Here is a 27788-nt window from a genome sequence, read left to right on the forward strand (position 1 = left end):
CACCATTTGATAATAGTTTAATAGCTAAAATATTAAAAAAAGAACACTTGAAAAATAAGGCGTTACTTGAAAATAATAAATAGATGAGAAAAGACCAAGCAACTCAGGCAACGAGGGAACTTGGCAAGCTTCCGCTTTGTTTCGCAAGGAATCCTGGGAAAGCTTTCCTCCATGTTGCCTTCAGGAGAGATGTCTATGCATGGCTACACCTTCAGGAGAGATGTCTATGCAGGTTACACCTTCAGGAGAGATGTCTATGCAGGATACACCTTCAGGAGAGATGTCTATGCAGGCTACACCTTCAGGAGAGATGTCTATGCAGGATACACCTTCAGGAGAGATGTCTATGCAGGATACACCTTCAGGAGAGATGTCTATGCAGGATACACCTTCAGGAGAGATGTCTATGCAGGATACACCTTCAGGAGAGATGTCTATGCAGGATACACCTTCAGGAGAGATGTCTATGCAGGATACACCTTCAGGAGAGATGTCTATGCAGGATACACCTTCAGGAGAGATGTCTATGCAGGCTACACCTTCAGGAGAGATGTCTATGCAGGATACACCTTCAGGAGAGATGTCTATGCAGGATACACCTTCCAACAAGGAAGACTTTGTGTCTGACTCTCATTGGATGGGGGGGGGGGGGGATGTTGGTGTGTCTCTTCTCATTGGATAGGACAGATTTCGGCGTTTTTTTGATTGATTTAAATATTTATTAACAGTTTGTAGAATTTACAGTACATTTTAAGCACAAACTCAATACAAAGACTGTCAACTGTTAGTGGACGACCCAATTAAGCATTACACTTGTTTACAACAGGGTCCACATTGTTCAATTCATCAAGACATACAAACATTTAGAGACATACAAATAGACATTTCTATGTAGCTAAAAAACAGAACAGGAATTCATCATATGGGAAGCAAAAAAGGGAAAAGAGTCTCTCGTTGGACAGGAGAGAACCTCTAGGTTGGGGGTGGAGGCGGCGCTCGACACTGCAAAATAAAACATAGTTCAGTGCGTTCGTGTGTGCGAGTGTGCGTGCGTGCGTGCGTGTGTGTGTGTGTGTGTGTGTGTCGCTCTGGATTAAGAGCGTCTGCTAAATGCCTAAATTGTAAATTGTGTAAATTGTTGTGTGTGTGTGTGTGTGTGTGTGTGTGTGTGTGTGTGTGTGTGTGTGTGTGTTCACTTACTGGTCGTAGCTGTCTGTTAGAGAGATCTGGAGAACTGTGCTCACTCCCTGCACTTTCTGCACAGAAAACAAACAAAGTGTTGACATATTATTGCTTATAGCAGCTTTAAGTGACCAATCCAGGCCTGTCTCACCTGCTCTGCTGTCTGTCACTAGTCTGTGCTGCTCTGTAGACACAGCCTGCAGTGCGTCCTCTACGCCACTAGGTGGAGGTGGAGTGCTGTGGGCAGAGCGGTAGCCAGCGTTGGGGGTGGAGATGGGGATGGGTGGAGAAAAGGAAGGTAGGGTGGGCGTGGGAAGTGCCTGGAAAAATACATAAAGATACATTTAGACCTGACATCGAAATAAATAAATAAGTCTTCAAAGTCCTGACAGTTTTCTGAAAAACCTTATGTTTCTGTATCAGTGGTGCTCAATATTTCATGTCAAGGACCTCCCCCAGAAGCAAACATTTGAGTTAAAATGTTCACTCACAAGATTTGAGGCACATTTTCACGATAAAAAAAATAGCAGACCTACAAGTTCATAGCGCGGCACTCGGTGCCGCGCTATGAGCTTGTAGATCTGTCAAACAACTAGTCGACAAGGTAGTCAAACAACTAGTCGACTAGTCGACTAGTAAACTAGGCAACTAGTCAACTAGTAAAAATGGCTAGAAGTGAATGCCCTAGTTTACACCTAATGTTTAGGTGAATGGTCAAAGTGTCACCTCTTCTTCCTCCTCCTCCTCCTCCTCCTCCACTAGCTGGCGCTCCACCACCAGCGAGGGAAACACTCCCATGCGTCCGTCCAGCTCGCCCTCCCAGTAGCCGTCGTCCACCTGAGAAGAGACCCACCGCCAGTCAATCAGTGTCCCGCCCTTTAACTCACCGCCAGTAGATCCAGTGGCGGCCTTATATAATGTTTCAATCGTTTCAATTGAAACGGGCCTCGAGTCTCCAGGGGCCTCCCCAAAAAAATAAATAGTAGTAGTATTAATAAGTATAGTGTGTTGTTTGGTTGTAATTGTTCCCACTTCCCAGTGTGTGCACTCACTGCACTAGCAGCGCTGACAGTTGCGATTGCATCATTGTATAGCCAATGCTGCCTTCCAGTTATACCTTAAAGTAAAAAAAAAATTAATCAAGCAAGCTGCTTTTGTGTATTTTCTACTTAGCTGTGTATGCTGTTCATGCTTTGAAGTCGAATAATACACACTGACAAAACAAAAACAAAAAAAAACGTTTTTTTCTTTTTTAATTATTAATTATTACAATTATGACGTCATGAACGGGGCCTCCCGATCCTTAAGGCCGGCCCTGCGTAGATCAATGTATTAGTAAGCCTAATTATTTGTTCAGCCCAAAAAGAATTGTGTTACTTTGTTGTCATGATTTGTCACGACAAGAGTTGTCTTTGTACGAGGCTTAAAAGGTCTTTAAATAAATACTTTTTGAAATGTCTATGGGGAAAATGAACGGGGAGTCATTTCCTGGGTCCTTGTAGGGGGGGCGGGACTGCGACGCTCTATATTGGGTCGTATAGACGCATGTAATTCTGCAAAGTGGTCTCTAAACTGCCTCTCTCTGGCCAGCCGGGGCGCCTGATGGAGGGGAAAGGAACTGGTTGGAATAACGTGTTTCTTCCACGCGCTACGTCCAACCAGGGAAACTCCCCCCTGTCAGGTGTAAAGGAGCAACTTGGACACTCATGCATGAAGGAAGCATGAGTTCAAGTCCGTTGCTCTCCCCAGGTTGGCGGAGGGTGTTGTAGAGCCCAGGATCACATTAGATAATTGACACAGGGGTGAAAAATGGGTTACAAAATCGTGGTATAAAAAAGAAAGAAAAAAGATGCATACAGCAATGGTCAAACAGAGTCAGGGTGCTGCTGATGTGCATGTTGGCTCACTGGAAACACTCTGCTACACCAGAGGGTCTCCAAAGTGTCCTTGAGTGGGTTTCACAATGTTCCCGTACGGGTGTGTGTAAATCTGAGAGTGTACAAATGGAACCAAATGAACCCTTTACGGGTCCATTTGGTTCCATTTGTACACTCTCAGAGTTATGGGTCGTCCTTGAAATTAAAAAATGGTTTGTCACCTACATGTCCGCGCCGACAACGCAGCAGGTGGATGATGGCTCCCTCGTTGAAGGACAACTCGTCTGGACTCTGAGCCTGGTAGGTGTACAAGGCCCTGGCCACACCTGAACACACACACACACACACACGCACGCATGCACGCACGCATGGCACGCGCACACAACAGGGATATTATGTACACATACATGTATTTAACTGAAACTATAAAAGCAGAATGTCACAATCACACTCCCTAACAGAGTCCTTGCAGAGGGCAGACAGGGTAGGGGACAAAGGTTATAATTAATCTTCTGCACTAGGTATGTTGGGTGTGTTTTTTATGTTGTACGGGTCACTGTGTGCCTTTGTTGTCTTGTCTTGTCTTGTCTTGTCTTGTATTGTATGTATGCTGCAGAGCGGGTCCTTGGGGTCCAAGACAAATTTCTCTCTTGGGAGACAAAATAAAGAAACCTTGACCTTGAGAATAGTGTGCTGCTGCTCCACCTTGGAGCGCAGGTCTCCGTCAGGCCGGGTTGCTTACCCCGGGGCGGTCCGTGGAAATGTGGTTCTTTTTTCGCTTCCGATCCGATCCCGATACCTCAATTTCTGTGTTAGCCGATTACCGATACTGAATACCGATACCAGTGTCGTGATCTCATATAGCTATATATATATATATATATATATATATCTCGTGTTGTGTTTATAGCAGACTCCTCACTCAAATGTGCAGTTTGGGCAACTCCAAAGCAAACTCCACATGTCTCAACATTGTATTTACCTGCCATAGTGTCAACCCCCTTACCCCTGTGTCGGATCGGAGGTTAGACTGCCATAGTGTCAACCCCCTTACCCCTGTGTCGGATCGCTGGTTAGACTGCCATAGTGTCAACCCCCTTACCCCTGTGTCGGATCGGAGGTTAGACTGGCATAGTGTCAACCCCCTTACCCCTGTGTCGGATCGGAGGTTAGACTGCCATAGTGTCAACCCCCTTACCCCTGTGTCGGATCGGAGGTTAGACTGCCATAGTGTCAACCCCCTTACCCCTGTGTCGGATCGGAGGTTAGACTGGCATATTCACCGATACCGATATGACCCGATATAACAAATAAGGGCCGATCCGATACTTTTCCAGATACCGATACAGTATCGGGACATCTCTATTACATAATTATTATCATATATTATTAACCCTCCCGCAAACATAACATGCGCTACCTTTCCTGGTCATGTGACCGGCAGGGGAGGAGGAGCCAGAGCTGAATGAGCCGTCCAGCCGGGCGGCGCCCTCTGATGGCGCACACAGGAACTGCACGTAGCGCTCTGGAACATAGCCCACCTGACCACAGGAGTTACAGGCCTGTAAGGGAGTAACACAATGTAAATAAATTGTTTATTTTTAGGATTTAGTTAGTTAGGATATTTAGGATTAGGGCTTTTAGTATTTCCCACTTTAAACAAAAGAAGCCTGTCGGCTGCCGGTCTATAAAATGAGATCCTGCTTCTAAAGGGGCTTTTTTTTTTTTTTTGTCTTTTTTTCCTTTTGTCTTTCTCGTTGTCTGTTTTTATTTTCTGTTTTTGCTTTTGGTTTGTTTAATTTTCTATTCTTCTATAAATGTCATTTGTTTTTTGTTTTTTTGTTTTTTTTGTGTTGATTGTTATGCATGTCTTCAACAGTATGTTGGAGCACGTTGAGATAAGGATAGGCACTTATAAGCTTTAAGCTTCTGCCTATGCCTTTTTGATCACAAAAGAAAAAGTAAACTGTTTTTGTGTAATGTCTCCCTCTGAAAGATCGAAATAAACGATTCATTCATTTATCCCGTGTGTTGAGCGCTCCGTGGTGCGTGTGCTACGTCCTGGCAGCAGGGGGCAGCGTCTCACCTTCAGCCAGTCTTCCACGTCACCATCCTCAAGCACCTGAAGCTCCTCCCCTTCCGTGATTGACAGCTCATCCGATTGGCTTGCCTAGGCAAGGCAAGGCAAGGCAATTGTAATCGTAGAGCACATTTCAGCAACGAGGCAATTCAACGTGCTTTACACAAAACATCAAGCAAAGGAAACACAATTACACAATTATACAAATATACTATATTAACCCATCCTGGGCGGGAACCCCTTTTGGTGTTTTAAGCATTATGTTATGCTTTGGCTATTGAAAAATAGCAGATCTACAAGATCTACAACCGAGTGCCGCGCTACGAGCTTGTAGGTCTGCTATTTCTGCCTCAAAGCAGAAAACTGTCGTTCCCTGATGTCATCGCCAGAGACACGTGGCATCAGTAAAGCAGGAACTGGGGATGGCAATGAAGGACCGGGAAGTCTGGTGTGGCATTGTGAAATCCATGATATCGAAAAATGATGATGAGTATCATTCTATACATACTACTGTGTAGTGCATGGAATAGAACCCTAGTATGTGTGTGTGTGTGTGTGTGTGTGTGCGTGTGTGCGTGTGCGTGCGGGTGCGTGTGTGCGTGTGCGTGCGTGCGTGCGTGCGGTGCACTACCTGGTAGTTATAGAGGACTCGGCAGGGGGCGGGGTACTCGTAGACTCCCGTGGGGGCGGAGCAGGAGGCGGGATCAACAAAGATGTCTCCACTGTCATCAGTGTAATCCTCCAAGTCTGTCAGGTCAAACTCCTCCTCCTCCTGCGAAACAGAATCCACACTGTACCGGTACAGTACAGTACAGTACAGTACAGTACAGTACAGTACAGTACAGTACAGTACAGTACAGTGCAGTACAGTACAGTACAGTACAGTACAGTACAGTACAGTACGGTACGGTACGGTACGGTACGGTACGGTACGGTACGGTACGGTACGGTGCGGTACGGTACGGTACGGTACGGTACGGTACAGTACAGTACAGTACAGTACAGTACAGTACAGTACAGTACAGTACAGACGATTTTAGGTGAAGAAACTTGAATTATTCTGAAAACTAACGCATTAAGTAAAGTGCAAGTACAGTACAGTACAGTACAGTACAGTACAGTACAGTACAGTACAGTACAGTGTACTGAACCACTACGTTAGACATGGTTTCCCAAACAACGGCGTGTGTGCGTGCGTGTGCGTGTGTGTGTGCATGCGTGTGCGTGTGCGTGTGTGTGTGTGTGCATGCGTGCGTGCGTGTGTGCGTGCGCATGCGTGCGTGTGTGTGTGTGTGTGCGTGTGGTCGTACAGAGAAGTCGTCCGTGGCTCGTCTCTGCTGGCTGAGTCGTCTCTCTCTCTCCAGCTCGTCCTGGGCGTGCGACATGGCGGCTCTCAGACACTGCTCCGCCCCCACGCCACTCTGTGATAGGAGGGCTAGCCGCGCCTCCGCTCGCACCCTGCTCACCTGCCACGCACACACACACACACACACACACGCACACGCACACATGCCACGCACGCAAACATTATTAGACAGACAGACAGACAGACAGACAGACAGACAGACAGACAGACAGACAGACAGACAGACAGACAGACAGACAGACAGACAGACAGACAGACAGACAGGTACCTTAGCCTTGCGGACGCTCTCCTCCACCTCAGAGATCTTGTGCTCCATGCTGAGGCCGGTCTCCCCCGACAACAACTTCACACGACTCTCCAACATCGGCAGAGCCTGGGACACACATAAATACGGACACACAATGAGTCATGACACCCTGGGACACACATAAATACAGACACACAATGAGTCATGACACCCTGGGACACATAAATACAGACACACAATGAGTCATGACACCCTGGGACACACATAAATACAGACACACAATGAGTCATGACACCCTGGGATACACATAAATACAGACACACAATGAGTCATGACACCCTGGGACACACTTAAATACAGACACACAATGAGTCATGACACCCTGGGACACACATAAATACAGACACACAAAGAGTCATGACACCCTGAGAGACACATACATACAGACACACAATGAGTCATGACACCCTGGGACACACAAATACAGACACACAAAGAGTCATGACACCCTGGGACACACATAAATACAGACACACAAAGAGTCATGACACCCTGAGACACACATAAATACAGACACACAAAGAGTCATGACACCCTGAAACACACATAAATACAGACACACAATGAGTCATGACACCCTGGGACACACATAAATACAGACACACAAAGAGTCATGACACCCTGGGATACAGTCACAGTAAAAGCCATAACATGACGCGGTATGCAGTGCCTAGGACACAAATAAATATGGACACAGTAAGAGTTCATTGTCTGCGATGCCTGGTGCACACACAAGAACACGGGCACAGAAACAGTCATGACACCCCATGGGACACACATACAGGAAACACGGCCACATAGTAAAGGCCATTACATCAAATCAATTGCTTCTATGTTTCCGGACATTATTCTTTTTCCATTTCCTGTGACATAGTGGAGCTCACCCTCTCTCCATGGCTGATGATCTTGTAGTCTTTGGCTGCCTTGGAGGCCCATTTCCTGGCCTCGTTGTCCAGAGAGGCCTCCCCTCCTGGAGCCCTGCACACCTCCTGTAACACACACACCTGCAGCATGCACGCACACACGCACGCACGCTTGAGAGAACATCAACATTTTACACCAGTGATTTCATGAATGCTGTTTTGACTCCTCCCACTGTCTCACCTTGTCTCGTGGGGCCGGATGGAAGCAGATCTCTGGTGTTTTGTTGAAGGAAACAGATTCCTGGAAAAACTGCACGACGTTTCTCTCTCTGGTCACCTGCATGGCAACACACCGACCAATCACTGTTAACACTCTTATCGCCCAGCGTCATTTGGAACCATTAAAGGACCACTTCACCACTTTTCAACCTATCTTCATATAATAGGTCCTCACTAATAATCATGAAAAAATGGTGCAATTTTTTTCTACTCGGTCTGTGTCTCATATAGGAGGGCTGTGGGCAGTTCAAAAACTGTCTTCCAGTGACATCATCGATGGGGAATACAAGCTAATAGAAACTGCAGGCTTTCTAGTCCTGAAAAGTTGCAATGCGAAAATGGAAGCCATCGTTCTCACAATAATGAAAAAAAATCTTGATTAAAAAAGAATCTGCCTAATGATGATGTCACTGGAAGACGGTTTCTAAACTGCCCACAGCCCTCCTATGAGACACAGACTGAGTAGGAACAAATCGTGCCATTTTATGATTATTAGTGAGGACCTATTATATGAAGATAGGTTGAAAAGTGGTGAAGTGGTCCTTTAAATCAGAGCGCCCAGCAATTTGCAGCTTCAGAGACCATTTCAAGGTGACACGACGCCCTCTTGGTTAGTGCTATAGATATAATAGCATGTTAGCCAAAAGACCCCCGAGAGGATAGACAGCCACCGGAGGTATGATTACTTCTAACGCGACAATCGACGGGACCGCGACGGGCCGTCAAAGACACAATCTTTTGTTAGAACAGGAATACCTTTCTCTGTCTGTGGAGATACAGACGCCCCAGAGCCGAAGGAGGCGTCTACCTTTCTGTGTCTGTAGAGATACAGACGCCCCAGAGCCCGAAGGAGGCGTCTACCTTTCTGTGTCTGTAGAGATACAGACGGCCCAGAGCCGAAGGAGGCGTCTACCTTTCTGTGTCTGTAGAGATACAGACGCCCCAGAGCCCGAAGGAGGTGTCGACCTTTCTGTGTCTGTAGAGATACAGACGCCCCAGAGCCGAAGGAGGCGTCTACCTTTCTGTGTCTGTAGAGATACAGACGCCCCAGAGCCCGAAGGAGGTGTCGACCTTTCTGTGTCTGTAGAGATACAGACGCCCCAGAGCCGAAGGAGGCGTCTACCTTTCTGTGTCTGTAGAGATACAGACGCCCCAGAGCCAAAGGAGGCGTCTACCTTTCTGTGTCTGTGGAGATACAGACGGCCCAGAGCTGAAGGAGGCGTCTACCTTTCTGTGTCTGTAGAGATACAGACGCCCCAGAGCCGAAGGAGGCGTCTACCTTTCTGTGTCTGTAGAGATACAGACACCCCAGAGCCGAAGGAGGCGTCTACCTTTCTGTGTCTGTAGAGATACAGACGCCTCAGAGCCCGAAGGAGGCGTCTACCTTTCTGTGTCTGTAGAGATACAGACGCCCCAGAGCCGAAGGAGGCGTCTACCTTTCTGTGTCTGTAGAGATACAGACACCCCAGAGCCGAAGGAAGCGTCTACCTTTCTGTGTCTGTAGAGATACAGACGCCCCAGAGCCGAAGGAGGCGTCTACCTTTCTGTGTCTGTAGTGTCACAGCCCCTGTAGTTGGGCTACTAGGGCCTGTGTGGTTTGTTACAGGTAGGCCTAGTCTGGTGCTTCCCACAGGTCCTGCCGAGTTGATGATCAGGTGCATTGGGAGCACCTGATCAGTGTTCCCAGGGTGCACTATAAGAGGCTGGGTGTGGCCACACTCAGTCTCTCTCTCCTTCCATGAGAGCAGCAGCATCTTTGCACCATTCAACACCCCACACTACATTTACCACACATCCACTCACTTACACTACTGATCTACTGATTAACACACTCCACCTTAGAACTGTAGTATTGTTTGTTTGTTTGTTTGATTCGTATTAAGTTTGTTATAATGTAAATAAATATTCGTTTGTGCACTTTTAAACAGCCGTGTGTCTTCCTCCTTTGTTATGGCCCAAGAGCCAGGTCATAACATGGGGGCTCGTGATTTGAACTCGGATTGGTTGTGACGTTAACAGGTAAAGTAACTAACTTCCTGTTTTGTTTGAACTTGTAGATTACTAAATTAGTCATGGTATTTAGGAGGAGGTGCACGGTAGTTAAAGTGTTTTGGTGGTAGTATTTGTTGGTTCAGTTTGGTTATAAGATTTGGTTTGATGCTGGTCATGTCATGTGTATTTGCTACAGTGTTAGAAGTTAGGATGGGTGTGACAAGTGTGTTTTGTCTGAGGCTTGGTGGTCCCTGCATAGGATTAATGGTGTTTCCCACTGTGGGACTCGCTGTTTTTTTTTTAATTTGTTGATTTGTCTTTGTAGATTCTGTTCCACACAAGATGGGACAGGGTGGTACCACTGGGATGCCTTGTCGGTATGGGGGACTCAGGAGGGCCACTGAAGACCAGGGCAAGTGAGTCAGTTTAGTTTTTGGTTAGGCAGCTGAGGTAGGGGGATCACCGCACCTGTAGGCACACCTGTCATATCTGTCCTGGCTTTACAGTGTTGTGAGAGAGAGCATTTTTTTAGTTAGTTTGTGTGTGTTGATTAATTGTGAATTAATTGTTAATTGAAATTGTGAATTGTAATTCACTTGTCATCATAGTTTTGTCCTCATAGTTTTCTGTCTGAAATGGTGGGTCCATCATTTTGTTGTCAGTACGTACGTATCTTGTAAGAGCTCCGTGTGGGAGCTGTTTAAAATTGGAAATGGCAGGAGTAGTCTTCACCAGGCTGGTGCAGCTGGGAGACAGTGTTGTATCTGTCAGGCTGTAGATGGTTGGAGGTGTAGATTTTGGTTTTATCCTGTCTAGTATGCGATTTGTCTCGTCAGGCCGAAATGGCTGGGAGGCAGTGTTCGTTTCCCCTGTCCTTCTGACATATGGGTCGGTTGGGGAGGGGGGTTTGGTCTAGGGCAATGCTGGATGGATAGGTGTGGGGCTTTGCGCGCACTCCCGGTTGGGGAGGAGCCGCCACCTTGGGTTTCATTCAGGTTGGTCTTATTAAAGGGTACTGAATGACTGGATTTTGTATGTTGGATCAGAACATGTCGTGAGGGAGAGTGTTATGTTGGACAACGTGAACTGTGTTTTGTCATTTTCAAATCTGGCCTGTTCCTGTCTTGTATCTACCTTATATCCCTGTTCCTCTATTCTTAAATGCTTCAAGAATACCGGTAATCTTAGTTGCTGATAGAAGGCCTGGTGTGCTGGGTGCAGATTGAATTGGTTGGGCTGAAATTCATTTTGAGTAATTGTCTTAATGTTGGTTTATAGGTATCCTAGGTAAACTATGTCTGGTACGTTGGTTACATTGCTTTGGTTAAGTTGGTTTGGCAGGTGTATGGTTTGCGCAGATTCCCATCCTTAAACATAATAAATTATGAATTGACTATATAGCACTTTTGTGTTATTGCTGATTGTTAAAATGTGTGTCTTTGTTTGCCTTGTGGTAAACTGGTCACTGGTGTGTCAAAGCTGGCAGCTTTATATGGTGAAACGTCATGCCACAGTGTGGTAGTTTTATATGCTGGGGGGGGACGATAGTCTCAGCTGGCCTTCCGCCTCTGAGAGGTGGAGCTCCAAACAAGCTGGTGCTGTTGTGCATTAGGGCTAGAGCTGACAGGGTTACCTGCCCCTCAGCCAGATAGCTGCCACGGTTAAAAGTATTTTAAACTTCAGCAAACACATTTTGTGCTCTATTTTGTATTTGTATTGGTTTGCTGTTTGCATCTAAATTGGGGGGGTAAGTCTGCACAAATGCTTCGGTTTGGTGTGGGAAACATCAGCCAAACAGACTTTGGTTACATTTTCGATTATTGGTTGCTAAACGTCACACATGTTTAGTACATGGAATTTTGATTATTAGCTGATGGTGTCTCGGTCCCTTAAGGGTCCTCGTTTTGTAGGGGGAGGGTGTCACAGCCCCCTGTAGTTGGGCTAGGGCCTGTATGGTTTGTTACAGGTAGGCCTAGTCTGGTGCTTCCCACAGGTCCTGCCGAGTTGATGATCAGGTGCATTGGGAGCACCTGATCAGTGTTCCCAGGGTGCACTATAAGAGGCTGGGTGTGGCCACACTCAGTCTCTCTCTCCTTCCATGAGAGCAGCAGCATCTTTGCACCATTCAACACCCCACACTACATTTACCACACATCCACTCACTTACACTACTGATCTACTGAATAACACGCTCCACCTTAGAACTGTAGTATTGTTTGTTTGTTTGTTTGATTCGTATTAAGTTTGTTATAATGTAAATAAATATTCGTTTGTGCACTTTTAAACAGCCGTGTGTCTTCCTCCTTTGTTATGGCCCAAGAGCCAGGTCATAACAGTAGAGATACAGACGGCCCAGAGCCCGGAGGAGGTGTCGACCTTTCTGTGTCTGTAGAGATACAGACGCCCCAGAGCCGAAGGAGGCGTCTACCTTTCTGTGTCTGTAGAGATACAGACGCCCCAGAGCCGAAGGAGGCGTCTACCTTTCTGTGTCTGTAGAGATACAGACGCCCCAGAGCCGAAGGAGGCGTCTACCTTTCTGTGTCTGTAGAGATACAGACGCCCCAGAGCCGAAGGAGGCGTCTACCTTTCTGTGTCTGTAGAGATACAGACGGCCCAGAGCCCGGAGGAGGTGTCGACCTTTCTACGTCTATGATTCTAACCTGATTCCTCCTCCTGTTTTTGACCTTTCACCTCTGACCTTCTTCTGCTCTGGAGGAGAGGTGAGGAATGTCTGATGTCTGGCTCTACACACAGGAAGCATTGTGTGTCTCTCTTCCTCTCACACACACACACACACGCCACGCACACGCACGCAAGCACACACGCCACGCACACTCGCCACGCACGCGCCTTAGCAGCAGTGTCTCCTACAGTATGTGTCTGTACTGTCGCTGTGTGGACAGACAGACAGGCAGGCAGGCAGGCAGACAGGCAGACAGGCAGGCAGGCAGGCAGGCAGGCAGGCAGGCAGGCAGGCAGGCAGGCAGGCAGGCGACAGACAGACAGACCTTAGCAGCAGTGTCTCCTATGTGTCTGTACTGTCGCTGTGTGGACAGACAGACGGACGCCTCCGTCTCACACAGCTGGGTGAAATGTGCTCTGAGCTGCTCGTACACATCGCCATCCATGTTCTGAGAGAGAGACATAGAGAGAGAGAGAGAGAGAGAGAGAGAGAGAGAGAGGAGAGAGAGAGAGAGAGAGAGAGAGAGAGAGAGAGAGAGATAGAGAGAGAGAAGAGAGAGAGAGAGAGAGAGACACTGTTAACCCATATCACATGTCTCAGGTCAGTATTGTAGTAATAGTGGTGGTGTGTGTGTGTGTGTGTGTGTGTGTGTGTGTGTATGTGTACCTCCATCACATGTCTCAGGTCAGTATTGTAGTAATAGTGGTGGTGGGTGTTAATGGAAGCCAACGACAACAGATACTCGTTGCGGACTTCAGTCAGACGATCCTCACACTCCTTCAACCTGGTGTCCAGCTGCACGCACACACACATACACGCACACGCAAACACACTCGCACACACACACACACACACACACAAGCACACACACACACGCGCACGCACACACATAGTGGATTAGAAGTATACAGGAATGTAAATATTGAAGTTAAAAATTGTACTCAAGTACTACTACAGTACTTGAGTAAATGTACCATCAGTACCCAGTTGGAGCTGAGCTTGTGCAGGCCGCTTCTGAAGTGGAAGATTCCTCCATGGTCAGACTTCTTGGCTCTGCAGGGGTTAATTAACACAGTGACAACATGGTTCATATTTGACCTTTCATTCATCATTACATTACTAGGTTCATATTTGACCTTTCATTCATTCATCATTACATTACTAGAGCTGTGGGGGTTAACACAGTGACAACATGGTTCATCTTTGACCTTTCATTTATCATTACATCACTAGAGCTGTGCCTGGCGTCAGCCACCTGCCTATAGGTGGGATTGGGAACAATTATTTTCTTCTTTTTTCTTCTTCAACTGAATAGCTGGAAAAAGGAGTTTATATACATAGTACACATATTACATGCATACAGTAAACTTTCCTTAATGATTATATCTGGTTTCAGTATTAATTCATGATCTATTTTCAGGTTATTTTTAGCAGTCAGTTTGTATTGGGGTCAGAGACATGGCCAAAGCATTTCTCCGGGGGTCACCAGCCAAAAGACGTTGGGAACCCCTGAGTCTACTGCGTGTGTGTCAAATGTGAAGTCGGTGGGGCGAACGGTTCTCAAGTTACGTGGATTACAGACGTACACAGACACACTGTCTGTGGAACCCAGTCACACACACACACACACACACACACACACACACACACACACACACACACACACACACACACACACACACACACACACACACACACACACACAATGTCTGTGTCACACAGACAGACACACACTGTCTGTGGAACCGACTCACACACACACACACACACACACACACACACACACACACACACACACACACACACACACACACACACACACACACACACACACACACACACACACACACACACACACACACACACAGTCTGTGGAACCCACAGTCACACAGACACACCTGGCTTTGTCCCGGGCCGTGGCACAGATGTGACTCAGCTGGTGGTAACTCTTTTTGACCCTGTGCAGCTCCCGTAGGACCTCCAGCACCTCCCCCTGGGCCCTCTGCAGGCGCTCCAAGCCCTGGCGCCGTGGCGCGCGCACACACACACACACACACACACACACACACACACACACACACACACACACACACACACACACACACACACACACACGCACACACACACACACACCGATATGACAAATAAGGGCCGATACGATACCTTTCCGATACCGATATACAGTATCGGGACATATCACACTAAACCCAAGCGTTTAGGTTATAAAGGTTATAAACACTTATTTGTAACACTTTTTAAACGTGTCACAGTGTTTAGATTATAAACAGAAGAACATGTTTAATCGCCCGTAACACTTTTTTTTTTTTTAAGATATTTTTTTGCGGCTTACGCCTTTTATTGATTTTTGAAGGGACAGACAGTAGGCTGACAGGAAACGGGAGAGAGAGATGGGGGAAGACATGCAGTAAAGGCCGTGTCAGGTCCGGGAGTCGAACCCGCGGCACACTGCGACTGGATCACCAGTCCGGTGCCCAGACCGTTACGCTACGGCCTGGGCCGCCCGTAACACTTTTTAAACACATAAACGTGTTTAGTTTTTACAATCAAAGTCAGTCATATAGGTGTTTAGAATTCAAACACTAGATGTTCTCGTGAGGTGTTTGAGTGAACTCGTGTTCTACTGTATTTTATGACCATTAATAAACATTTGGCATTTTATTATTACACACACTGGTGTTTATGTTTTAACGTGTCACATGATCCAGGGATTTACAGTGTAGTTTGAAGCCCCCAGACTCCACAGTGGTACCACCGCTGCACCACCGAGTGCCCTACATATTACATATCTCTGCTGTCTGGGGAAGAAACCACCTAAACTCCAAGAAATCCTTATATTTTGCACAAAAAAAAGCAATATCGCTTCATAAAAGTTGGTGTTGTTACTTGCATGAGAGAGGGAGAGGTGGTGGACTTAGGCTGCTTTAGCTTTATCGAATTTAATTAGTTCAATATATATTTTTAACCACCACACAGACATAAAGGGTGTTCAATAGCATTGATTAACTTTCAGCGCCACCTGGTGGTCACCAGTTTAGGCTTTGGTTGCCAATTCTCCCATTATAAAAAAAAGAAAGAAAATGTAATTCTATTATGCATGTTAATGTGCATGTCATCACCTGTACACCAGATTAGAGGAATTTTCAAAATATGGATTTTGTTTTTCAAAAGAACACGTCTTAATGACCGTGGCATCCGGTCCATAATTGGCAATAAAACGTCTTGTCGTTTATGGCTCTTAAACTGTGCAAAAAAAAAAGGGTTTTCTTTTTCTAAAACTCAAAAATGGAGTTAGGTGGTTTCCACCCGACAGCATTTATGTTTTATTTTACAGCATATGAGCACCTTTCAATTATTGGATTAGTCCAAATAGTAATGAATAGAATAATCACTAGAATATTAGACAACAACGTACGGCACAGTCTGCTCTGCGCGTCTTACTTTCTTGGCTCGGAGTTCTTTGGCGTCGCGCAGACTTCTGGAGGCCTGACCAATCAGAGCGCGGTATTCCTCGGCAGCGGCCAATCGCGACGCAGCACTCTGTGCTGTGGCGTCCACCACAGACCGCCAAACGCTGAACACACTCCTGAACACACGCGCACGCGCACACACACACGCACACACGCACACACACACACACACACACACACACACACACACACACACACACACACACACACACACACACACACTCAATTTACAGTTCAGTCATTTAGCAGGCGCTCTTAATCCAGAGCAATTTACAGTAAGCAAGAATGACACATGTTAATGCATCAAATACTGTACATGTATCATCGGTAAACCGATCATAGGTCTAAACAGTAGGGCGACCTCGCCCCTAAAGCAGTGGTTCCCAAACGTTTTCACGTCAAGGACCCCCAAATTTACACTAATTATTGTGCGTGCGGTTACCCAGGGTTGATAGCGTCAGTGTTTCCTCTCTGCCAGTCTCTCTTCTGGTACTGGACTGCTAGTCTCTGCAGAGCCTGCAGGGGGCGACATCACCTCATCAGGTCCAACACTGTTACCTTTACACACTTCACATTCACAAGCAGCACAAATAGCAGATCTACAGCTCACAGCGCCAGCCTGCGCAGGCAGGCAGGCAGGCAGGCAGGCAGGCAGACAGGCAGGCAGACAGACAGACAGACAGACAGACAGACAGACAGACAGACAGACAGAGACACACACACACACACACACACACACACACACACACACACACACACACACACACACACACACACACACACACACACACACACACACACACACACACACACACACACACACACACACAGATGATACATTCCACAACTAGAAGACGTGAATGAACAGTCAGTCAGTATGTGTGCGTTGAGGTTGATGCGCTCGCACCCGTGTGTGTGTGTGTGTGTGTGTGTGTGTGTGTGTGTGTGTGTGTGTGTGTGTGTGTGTGTGTGGTGTGTGTGTGTGGGTGTGTGTGTGTGTGTGTGCATGCGTGCGTCCGTCGCAGAGATAGGGATAGAGAGAGAGAGAGAGAGAGAGAGAGAGAGAGAGAGAGAGTGTATCTCTGCTGAAATAACAGGTTGATACATTTTCCGACATTATATTTGTCGGGGAGCGCATGGCCCACAGTACATTAGGTCAGTACGTTTAATGTACTACAGTGTCACATGGAAGTAGCACAAAATAGCCGATCTACAAGCCCACAGTGGGTTGCGTTGTGAGCACGATAAGTTGTCTTTGTAAATGTTGTGTGCTTTCATTTTATATATTAGACCGCTGCCCGGCTGTTTAGAGCACAGAGTCCCTAGACCGCTGCCCGGCTGTGTAGAGCACAGAGTCCCTAGACCGGTGCCCGGCTGTGTAGAGCACAGAGTCCCTAGACCGCTGCCCGGCTGTGTAGAGCACAGAGTCCCTAGACCGCTGCCCGGCTGTATAGAGCACAGAGTCCCTAGACCGCTGCCCGGCTGTGTAGAGCACAGAGTCCCTAGACCGCTGCCCGGCTGTGTAGAGCACAGAGTCCCTAGACCGCTGCCCGGCTGTATAGAGCAGAGAGTCCCTAGACCGCTGCCCGGCTGTATAGAGCACAGAGTCCCTAGACCGCTGCCCGGCTGTGTAGAGCACAGAGTCCCTAGACCGCTGCCCGGCTGTGTAGAGCACAGAGTCCCTAGACCGCTACCCGGCTGTGTAGAGCACAGAGTCCCTAGACCGCTACCCGGCTGTGTAGAGCACAGAGTCCCTAGACCGCTGCCCGGCTGTGTAGAGCACAGAGTCCCTAGACCGGTGCCCGGCTGTGTAGAGCACAGAGTCCCTAGACCGCTGCCCGGCTGTATAGAGCACAGAGTCCCTAGACCGCTGCCCGGCTGTGTAGAGCACAGAGTCCCTAGACCGCTGCCCGGCTGTGTAGAGCACAGAGTCCCTAGACCGCTGCCCGGCTGTATACACAGCAAAAATTGGAGAGTTAAAATTCCAGGGTTAAACATTGCAGAGTTGATTTCAACTCCCAAAGTGTCATTTTAACACCTTCAGATTTAAATTGGGTTCAGTGTTGGAGTCATTTGAAAGAGTTGATCACGCCAGTGTTACCAAACTCAGCCTAGAGTTAATTTCACCCCAAAAGTGTAGTTTTAACACTATCTGGTGTAATGGTTAAGTGTTTGGAGTTGTTTTAAATAGTTGATTAAATCCAGAGTTGATTTCCACTCCCAAAGTGTAATTTCAACATTTTCTGATTTAAATTTCTTTTCTTTTTTTCTTGTTGGGGGGGAGGGGGGTCTCACTTGATGCAGAAGGCCTCAAATCGAAGCCTGCTCTATATTTATTTTTAATATTTGCTTTTTTAAGATCACGCACAAACCGTGCATGCCACCGGTTCGGGCCTGGTACCGACCGATTCGTATCGGTGGGTAGACTGACATATGTCAGAATTGTAAAGTTTTGTCAAATCGTCTTAGAGATAATCATAAATATGTATCTACAGGGAAAAGTAAGGGTCGAAAACCAAATCAAACACCAGATTATTGATCAGCGCGTCGCCCTGAACGCGTCAATATAACTATCCTCACACACGGACTTACTGTTCTCTAACCCTAACCCAGCCACCAAAACGTGCTAGGGTTAGGGTTAGGGTTGCCGAGGTCGTAGAGCAAAACCGAGACCAGATTCTTGATCAGCTCGTTCCGCTGAAAACACCAATATAAGTTTCCTCCCACACGGACATACGGTTCTCTTAATTGATTAGGGTTACAGGTTCGCTATCTCGCTTAATAACTCGAAAACGATTAAGAGTTGGATTCCGATTTCGAGATATGTTGTTCAGTTTTTTTGAGACGAACAAGGGGATATCTTGGTTGTCCCGGTACGCCACTCCTAAGTTGGCTTCCTCCACTTTCGGAAGGTACATATAGGTGTACAACCTAACACCATCCTGAAGTAAGATCTGAAGTTTTGAAAAGTGTCGTACCAGGACAAACAAGATATCCACTTGATCGTCTCGAAAAACTGAACAACATATATCAAAATTAGACCCCAAGTCTTTATCGTTGTGGAGTTATTGAGAGGGAAAGATTGCCCGCTTTGCAGTCTTTTTGCTGACCTTTGACCTTTATAAGTGTCCTAAAAAATCAGGCCCGTTGTCATTACATCCGGCTTACTCTCAATATGGATTGGGTGAAGTTTCAGATTTAAAAAAAATATCTGGAGTGATTAGTTCCAGAAAATGGTCAGCTTTGCAGTCTTTTTGCTGACCTTTGACCTTTATCAGTGTCCTAAAAAATCAGGCCCGTTGCCATTACATCCGGCTTACTCTCAATATGGATTAAGTGAAGTTTCAGATTTAAAAAAAATATATGGAGCTATTAGTTCCAGAAAATGCTACTCTACTTTTCTGTACTGTACTGTAATGTATGATACAATACTGTACTGTAAGCTGGGCCCAGTTGTCAAAGTGCCCACGTTACCCTGGAGGTGATTCTCCACATTGACCAATTTACATGAATTTTCTGCATATTCATAAAATCAGCTTAAACAAATGTTGTTTTAGTAGGCCCTATAGCAAAAATTGGAGAATTGAAATTTGTTACCCAACTCAGTGAGTTAATTCCACTCAAAAAGTGTAATTTTAACACTATCTGGTGTAATGGTTAAGTGTTTGGAGTTGTTTTAAATAGTTGATTATATCCAGAGTTGATTTCCACTCCCAAAGTGTAATTTCAACATTTTCTGATTTAAATGGTGTTCACACAAGTGTTAACCCAACTCATCAGAGATGTAATTAAGCTCCTCCTGCCCACACCTGCATTTCAGTTTGAATTGATTGATGAAGAGAACAGTTAGTTACACAGAACACAGAGAGAACAGCAACAGACATGCACGGTGGACAAGTCACATTTTCTTCAATGTGTGTTCTTCTAACATGATTTCATGGTAAGTGCAGACTTATTGAAATAATTACAAATGTGTGCTGCAGACTGCATTAATGTAGCTACTGTACAAGGAAACATCCACGGAGATGTAGGAGACTGTAGGCCTGTAGGTTTTACAAAATGTTTGTCTTGACTTAATGGTGAATATGTTACACAAACCATGGAGTCCATGGTCTGGCCCGACTGGCCGTTTGGTGCCAAAAATACAAGTTTATGCTGTAAACTGTAAAGGCTACAAACAGTGAACATTACATTATTCTTATTCACTCTAGAATTCTCATTGTGTTGCCTTCTGTGTAGAAGAATCACTGAACATTAAAATTAGACCCTGACTGATCTTCTGGTGGTAGTGGTAAGGTAGGATGTTGTTGCTACTTTAAGATAAGATACTGTTATGGTACTTTTCTAATGTACCGGTAGTCTCCAACTTTATCATGATGATTTACCATCATGACGGTTTTGCAATTCACAAGGGAGAAAACAAAAGCAGTTTTTGGTAGCCTACTATACTGCATATAGTTCTAAGCTTCATTTGTAGTTGTGTTCATTTACTATATATTTTATTGCAGGTCTGATAAAAAATGCTGGTCCAGGTACAGACAAATGCAGAAGTATGTGAAATTGGATAAAGTTGAAGGACTGCTTGATTTTCTGCAGTTCCATGAAGGAAGGTAACATTACGGTTACGCATATCATGGGCTTGGCACATCAAATTTGAACTCCTAGTCCTGGGGATGGGTTTTGTAAGGGAACATGTTCTAGGTATATTTTAGCTGGACCACATACAGGCTATAATAGTAATTTGCATGACACTAGCATGTCCTCCTTGCATGATGTAACATAAAGCTGTGTGCATGACATTGACAGTTTAAGTTCTGAGATTTCTTATGAGCCACGTATTTATTCATTTTCAGGAACACTTCTATGATGCCCACAGCAACACAGGTCTCCCAGGAAGTGATCCTGATGCTGCATCAAGTGAGTTGTATTCTTTTAACTTATTTGCAATAATTGCAGTTACAGATTCCATCACTATATGATTGATTTGGCTAGATGTGGTGACCCGTCGGAACGGCTCCAAAATGTTATGGCCCATTGTGGCGACTGTGGCTCAATGATCCATGGGTCGGCGGTTCGAATCCCGGCTCCTCCTGTGTCCTGTATACATGTCAAAGTGTCCTTGGGCAAGACGCTGAACCCCAAATTGCTCCCGATGTGCTGGTTGGTGCCTTGCATGGCTTCCGCCGCAATCGGTGTATGAATGTGTGTGAATGGGTGAATGTAATAAAAGCACCTTGGACAAAGGCGCTATATAAATGCACCATTTACCATGCGATTCAATCATAAAAATAAAATAGGTTTGGTATTTTGTGTAATCTTGCTTGTCGGCTAGGCGTGATGTGAAAGCATGAACTCTTCCTCAACTAATTATCTGGTTCTCTCTGTTGTGACTGTCCTTAGCCTACGGCCCAGAAATGGCCTCCCTGATGATGATGCTGCTTCATCTTCTTCCACCATCACCTTGGGGCCCGAAGTATCCAAAGGTCAATCCCTGTGATGTCTTTAAGGTAATGATATTATGGAGATTTAAAAATAATAATAATGTCAGTCTTCAGGGATGTGATTTTCATTCATGTAAAAGTAATTCCTCCTCTTCTCTTCTGATAAATGCTGCTTTTCCTAGACTTCACTGCTGTGTTTCATTCTTGGTTTATAACAGCCCTGTTACACTATCATCTGTGTCTACTGTCTAGCATATTGGTAGTATGTCAACTCGCAGAGTGCGATGTAGCCTACTATAGAGAGAGTGGCAAGATATTCACATCTGCACCTTAGCTCGTGTCTAATGTTTCCTTATCTCAACCCTAGTTATGCTGCAGTTTGGAAGAGCATCTACGCAACCAGGAGAATGCACGGCAGTACCTCCTTGCTGTTGGGCGTCAGAAGAGCAAGATCGGCAGCTTCTACATCGTCATGGATCAGCACCTCATCCCATGCCAGGCAAACCGTTCACTCGGGACATTTGAACTTTCAAAGCACATTTTGTGTTTAATGTGTCTTCAGTGATTTAAATAGTTTTTCAATGTAATGGGTGCCGGGGCCTCGGGTGGTCTTTTTCCCAGGGACATGTCATGCCTCACTTCTTGATACTCTGAATGCATGATGCTCATCAAAACTTCTCTGTAAATAGCTTGCATGACAAACAATAAATGTCCAGTTGTCTACTCGACACTCAAGTTCAACCCAAGAAACCATAGATTTTCATTGTTAACCCCATTCTCACCACTGAGGGAAAAAGGAGGTTTCCCCGTAATGCACAAGGGCCATATCATGCATTTTAGCCAGTGATTTTGTTATATATTTTATTTTTATAATCTTGTGTTTAGCTTCAGACCTCATACACAACAGTATGCTGTAAATGGGCCAGTTGTCCTAATAGAAGGATAATAGATCATAAAGTGATGCTTCAAGTGCTTAAATAGTGTTTATAATGTTGGAATGAATGACAATTAATAAATGTTTTAAACTGATTTAAAGTGTTATTTGTCTAATTACTTCAAGAAGAAGGAACTCTTGGGCTAGTGTTAAATGTTGAACTATTTCCAAAGTGTTAATTTAACTCTAGACAGTGTGGACATATATAGAGTCTGAAAATGAGTTGAAATTGACTCTGTGAGAGTCAATTTATTAACTCTGGTACAGAGTAAACCTTTAACTCAGAGCAGTGTTATCTAACTCTGGTACAGAGTAAACCTTTAACTCAGAGCAGTGTTATCTAACTCTGGTACAGAGTAAACATTTAACTCAGAGCAGTGTTATCTAACTCTGGTACAGAGTAAACCTTTAACTCAGAGCAGTGTTATCTAACTCTGGTACAGAGTAAACCTTTAACTCAGAGCAGTGTTATCCAACTCTGGTACAGAGTAAACCTTTAACTCAGAGCAGTGTTATCTAACTCTGATATAGAGTAAACCTTTAACTCAGCACAGTGTTATTTGTCAAAACACTTTAACTCTGATAAAGAGTTAAAGAAGGAACTCTTGGGCTAGTGTTAAATGTTGAACTATTTCCAAAGTGTTAATTTAACTCTAGACAGTGTGGACATATATAGAGTCTGAAAAAGAGTTGAAATGGACTCTGTGAGAGTCAATTCAACACCAGACTTTTTGCTGTGTAGAGCACAGAGTCCCTAGACCGCTGCCCAGCTGTGTAGAGCACAGAGTCCCTAGACCGCTACCCGGCTGTATAGAGCAGAGAGTCCCTAGACCGCTGCCCGGCTGTGTAGAGCACAGAGTCCCTAGACCGCTGCCCAGCTGTGTAGAGCACAGAGTCCCTAGACCGCTGCCCGGCTGTGTAGAGCACAGAGTCTATAATGATGGAAGTTGGAGATCCATGCCCCACCCGGCGATGCAGTACCCGTTGTACCCGTTGTACCCGTTGTACCCGTGATGTCACCCATCTGTCTGTGTCCCTTTTATGCCCATATATGGAGATTTCTGTATTTGTCTCTCTGTGTTCCTTTATTGCTATATATGGAGTCAGGCATGCCCAAATATGGAGTGTTGTGATGTCAGAAGAGGCCAGCTCCATATACTACGGACCCTGGGCAGGGGCCCTGTAGAAAGCCTGGGCAGAGAGGCCTTTTGTGGCGGATCTGGACAACTGTGCGTGCGTCCGACCGACTCGACACCGGGCACTGCAGTCCCTGTGGCGGGGTGGAACGCACGTGTCGAATTTGAAGCCGGCGGGGCGAACGGTTACGTGGATTAGAGACGTACAGACGCACAGACGCACAGAGACTTGGTCCATTTATAGACGGATGAAGCACTTTTAAACTGAAGTCCAATGTTGATGATAATGAAAAAAAATATCGTGTCGATGTCGTGATATTGTGTTTCGTATTGGGAAATGAGTGTATCGCGACATCCCTAGAGCTCGGCTAATGACGGAGCATGACGGAGCGTTCCGCCAATTAGAATCCAACCGGCAACGGTTTTGGACAACCGACAGCCATGAGCAGGATTTCTGTAATGATTACATTTGCACTGTTTGAATGAGAGAGAAACACACACACACACACACACACACACACACACGCATGCACATGCACACACACATGCTCGCACAGAACAAGCAGAAGGCACTCAGGTCCTAAAATAGTTCCTCTCATCGATAAATTATTATATTTCCAGTTATGTGGAAGCTATACCAGTAACACAACAAATTAGATTAGTGTGTGTGTGTGTGTGTGTGTGTGTGTGTGTGTGTGTGTGTGTGTGCTCACCTGACCGTAATCCTTTTCTATAGCTGCCCTGTGTTTACTGAAGGACCTTTGACACACACGAGCTTGCATCAGTAAACAAGTCTCATGCATCAGCTATACATCAATCTGTTGTGAAGGTGTGAGTCAGGCCTTACAGATACACACAGGCAGAAAACAAACACACGCACAAAATTAATCTCCCGGCATTTCCGGCCTGGCGGAGATATAAGTCCATACATAGCAGTGAATAAGGTTGTGGTGACTCTGGGCTGTATTTTGCGTGTCTTAAGTACCAGGTCTTATTCCCTAACTTGAGTAAACTAAAGACCTGGAGGCGTGATCAATGCCATTTGGCTATTCTGAGTGGCCAAAGAGCATTGATCACGCCTCCAGGTCTTTATCCAGCGCATATTATTTATGCGCTGGATAATATTGGTTCACCCCTCCTCCCCTCCCCGGTAGAAAACGTCTCCAGAATAACATCTTTATAATGCCCTTATCTCTTCTGAATTAACCACATTCTCTAGTCTGGGGTGAGGTATACATGGGAGAGGGAACTTGGGCCAGAGTTACACGAGGCCTTGCTCATCATCAAATAAACTATTTAATTTTTCACCAAAGACGGAGTACCTTGGATTCTTTTCTTTTCAAGTCTGCAATTCACATTTTGACAAGCAGTACAACTTGGAGGAAGGACCTTTTGTCTATATGGTTTTACCTGTATCACCAAAGAGCACTCATCTAAGAGCCACTAACAGTCTAAAGGCCTATTCATAGTCTGGATTTTCGGTGGTGAGGTGACCACCGCTCCGGTGGTGAGCTGACCACCGGAGCTGAAATAACGTTGAGCGGTGGTGAGTAAAAACAGAGAGAAGGGCTGGAGCGGTGGCGGTGGTTTGCTCTTCACCGCGGCTCGTGACGTCATGTTGTAGTTCGGTGGTCACCTAACCACCGAAAATCCAGACTATGTATGAGCCTTAACAGATCCCTCCAGTTACACAAGGATTTGTGTACCAGGGTGTCTTACTCTTCACTCACCTGCAGACCATACACACACTTTTTACTTCTGCCCAAAACGTTTTCGGAAACACTATTTTGATACACTCTCCAGCAGTCTTTGGCTTTCCCGTACCTCCATGTCCCCTAGTTGTTATTTTGGGTGTGTCTCCTGTGGTGGACAGATTCAGTAGGTGTCAGGCAGATTCAGTTGCCTTCGCCTCCCTCATAGCGAGGCGCCGCATTTTTCTACACTGGAAAAATCCTAGCCCACCCCCTGCCACGACATCCTGGCTAAAATACCTGTCATCCTTCATCCACCTAGAAAACAATTAATTCTCAACTCTAGAGGCTCATTGATAAGAGTCTTTTATATATTAATAATTTAACTGCAATTGATTAATATCCTTCTCTCTTCTTTCTTGTCCTTTTACATGGTCATTTCTTGCATTGTTTATTATTGTATATCTATTCTCCCCTCAGGGCTAGCGGGTGGGTGGGTATGTGTTAAATAATGTTGGTTTTGTTTTGTCATGTTTGTTGTTGTTTGTGCGTGCGAGCGTGTGTGAGTGCTTGTGTGGCTGTGTGTGTGCGTTCTTGCGTGCATGCATGCATGCGTGCGTGCGACGTGCGTGCATGAGTGCTTGTGTGGCTGTGCGTGCGTGCGCGTGTGTGCGTGTGTGCATACCGTATCTCCTCCAGTAGATCAGTGTCTTGCTGCTGTTTGTTCTGCAGCTTACTGATCTGTTCTGAGAACACCTGCTTCACCTGCTGGCTCTCATTCACCTGCACCACGCACGCACGCACACACACACACACACACACACACACACACACACACACACACACACACACGCACACACACACACACACACACACACACACACACACACACACACACACACACACACACACACACACACACGTCACACACGTCACACAGAAATTCCCAAAGAAATGTCACATTCCACACAGAAACAGAAATGAAGGAGCTCTGAGCTGTGAGGCTCTGAGCTGTGAGGCTCTGACACTGTGAGGCTCTGACGCTGTGAGGCTCTGATGAGCTGTGAGGCTCTGATGAGCTGTGAGGCTCTGACACTGTGAGGCTCTGAGCTGTGAGGCTCTGATGAGCTGTGAGGCTCTGATGAGCTGTGAGGCTCTGACACTGTGAGGCTCTGAGCTGTGAGGCTCTGATGAGCTGTGAGGCTCTGATGAGCTGTGAGGCTCTGATGAGCTGTGAGGCTCTGACACTGTGAGGCTCTGACGCTGTGAGGCTCTGAGCTGTGAGGCTCTGATGAGCTGTGAGGCTCTGATGAGCTGTGAGGCTCTGACACTGTGAGGCTCTGACGCTGTGAGGCTCTGAGCTGTGAGGCTCTGATGAGCTGTGAGGCTCTGATGAGCTGTGAGGCTCTGACACTGTGAGGCTCTGACGCTGTGAGGCTCTGAGCTGTGAGGCTCTGATGAGCTGTGAGGCTCTGATGAGCTGTGAGGCTCTGACACTGTGAGGCTCTGACGCTGTGAGGCTCTGACGCTGTGAGGCTCTGATGAGCTGTGAGGCTCTGATGAGCTGTGAGGCTCTGACACTGTGAGGCTCTGAGCTGTGAGGCTCTGATGAGCTGTGAGGCTCTGATGAGATGTGAGGCTCTGAGCTGTGAGGCTCTGATGAGCTGTGAGGCTCTGAGCCGTGAGGCTCTGAGCTGTGAGGCTTGTCTCAGCTTGTTGCCACATTATATACTCAGCTGCACAGTCACGTGGTCACATGCTCAGCCAGACAGCCAATCAGATCATCATAAAAAAATCACACCTGTGTGAACCGAATAGTGCAACTCCTCTCTCTCTCTCTCTCTCTCTCTGCTCCGTCAGATTAGCTTTATTATGGATATCAATCCAAGTTGGATTTGCATCCAGCAGGTGGCAGCCATGTCACATACTTTCTCGTTCCAATTTCACACACCACTCGTGCTCACACATACAGGTAAACAAACAGGTACACGGACATTGCTGGATGTAGGAGTGGTTGCACCACTCAAAAATAAACCACTATAGTCCACATAAATAAAAACAATAAATAAAAACACCACATGCAGCAAATCAGTCAGGACAGGGTAGGAACGCACATATTAAAACTCAACTAAAAGCAAGAGTGAAGAGGTGAGTCTTGAGTTGGGACTTGGGATTAAAAAATGTCTACAGACATGGCATTCCTATCTCCGGCACCCCTTCATTTATATTGTAAAATCAAAGTTAATTTAACTCTGAGAGTGTACAAATGGCACATTTGTACACTCTCAGAGTTACAGACCCAGGAACCAGGACTATAGATGCTTCATTCAAATGTTTACTGTAACGGTAACGCAATGTTAAGACACCTTTAATCATAAACAAACTATACTAATACTATAAAGAACAATCCAGTTGTGATTACAAATTATTAAGCAGCATATAGCTTACCTTTCTGGGCGGAGGCTGCAT

General features: G+C 46.0%; 1 protein-coding gene across 1 annotated transcript; it reads right to left on the reverse strand.

Moving 5' to 3' along the window:
* Positions 1–1196: 1196 nt before the first annotated feature.
* On the reverse strand, positions 1197–27788 carry LOC310873824 (F-BAR and double SH3 domains protein 1-like; the record flags this gene model as incomplete). Its single annotated transcript, XM_083786375.1, has 20 exons — positions 1197–1256; positions 1353–1502; positions 1909–2019; positions 3285–3385; positions 4471–4621; positions 5146–5229; positions 5771–5911; positions 6450–6605; positions 6774–6878; positions 7697–7816; positions 7917–8012; positions 12955–13077; positions 13296–13424; positions 13613–13682; positions 14528–14649; positions 16089–16233; positions 16560–16633; positions 24342–24387; positions 26005–26102; positions 27768–27788. The coding sequence occupies 20 exons, from the start codon at positions 27786–27788 to the stop codon at positions 1197–1199; spliced, it is 2103 nt and encodes a 700-aa protein (XP_083642501.1).

This window comes from Protomyctophum parallelum (genome assembly GCF_964188405.1).
Source record: "Protomyctophum parallelum genome assembly, chromosome: 16".
Lineage (NCBI taxonomy): Eukaryota > Metazoa > Chordata > Actinopteri > Myctophiformes > Myctophidae > Protomyctophum > Protomyctophum parallelum.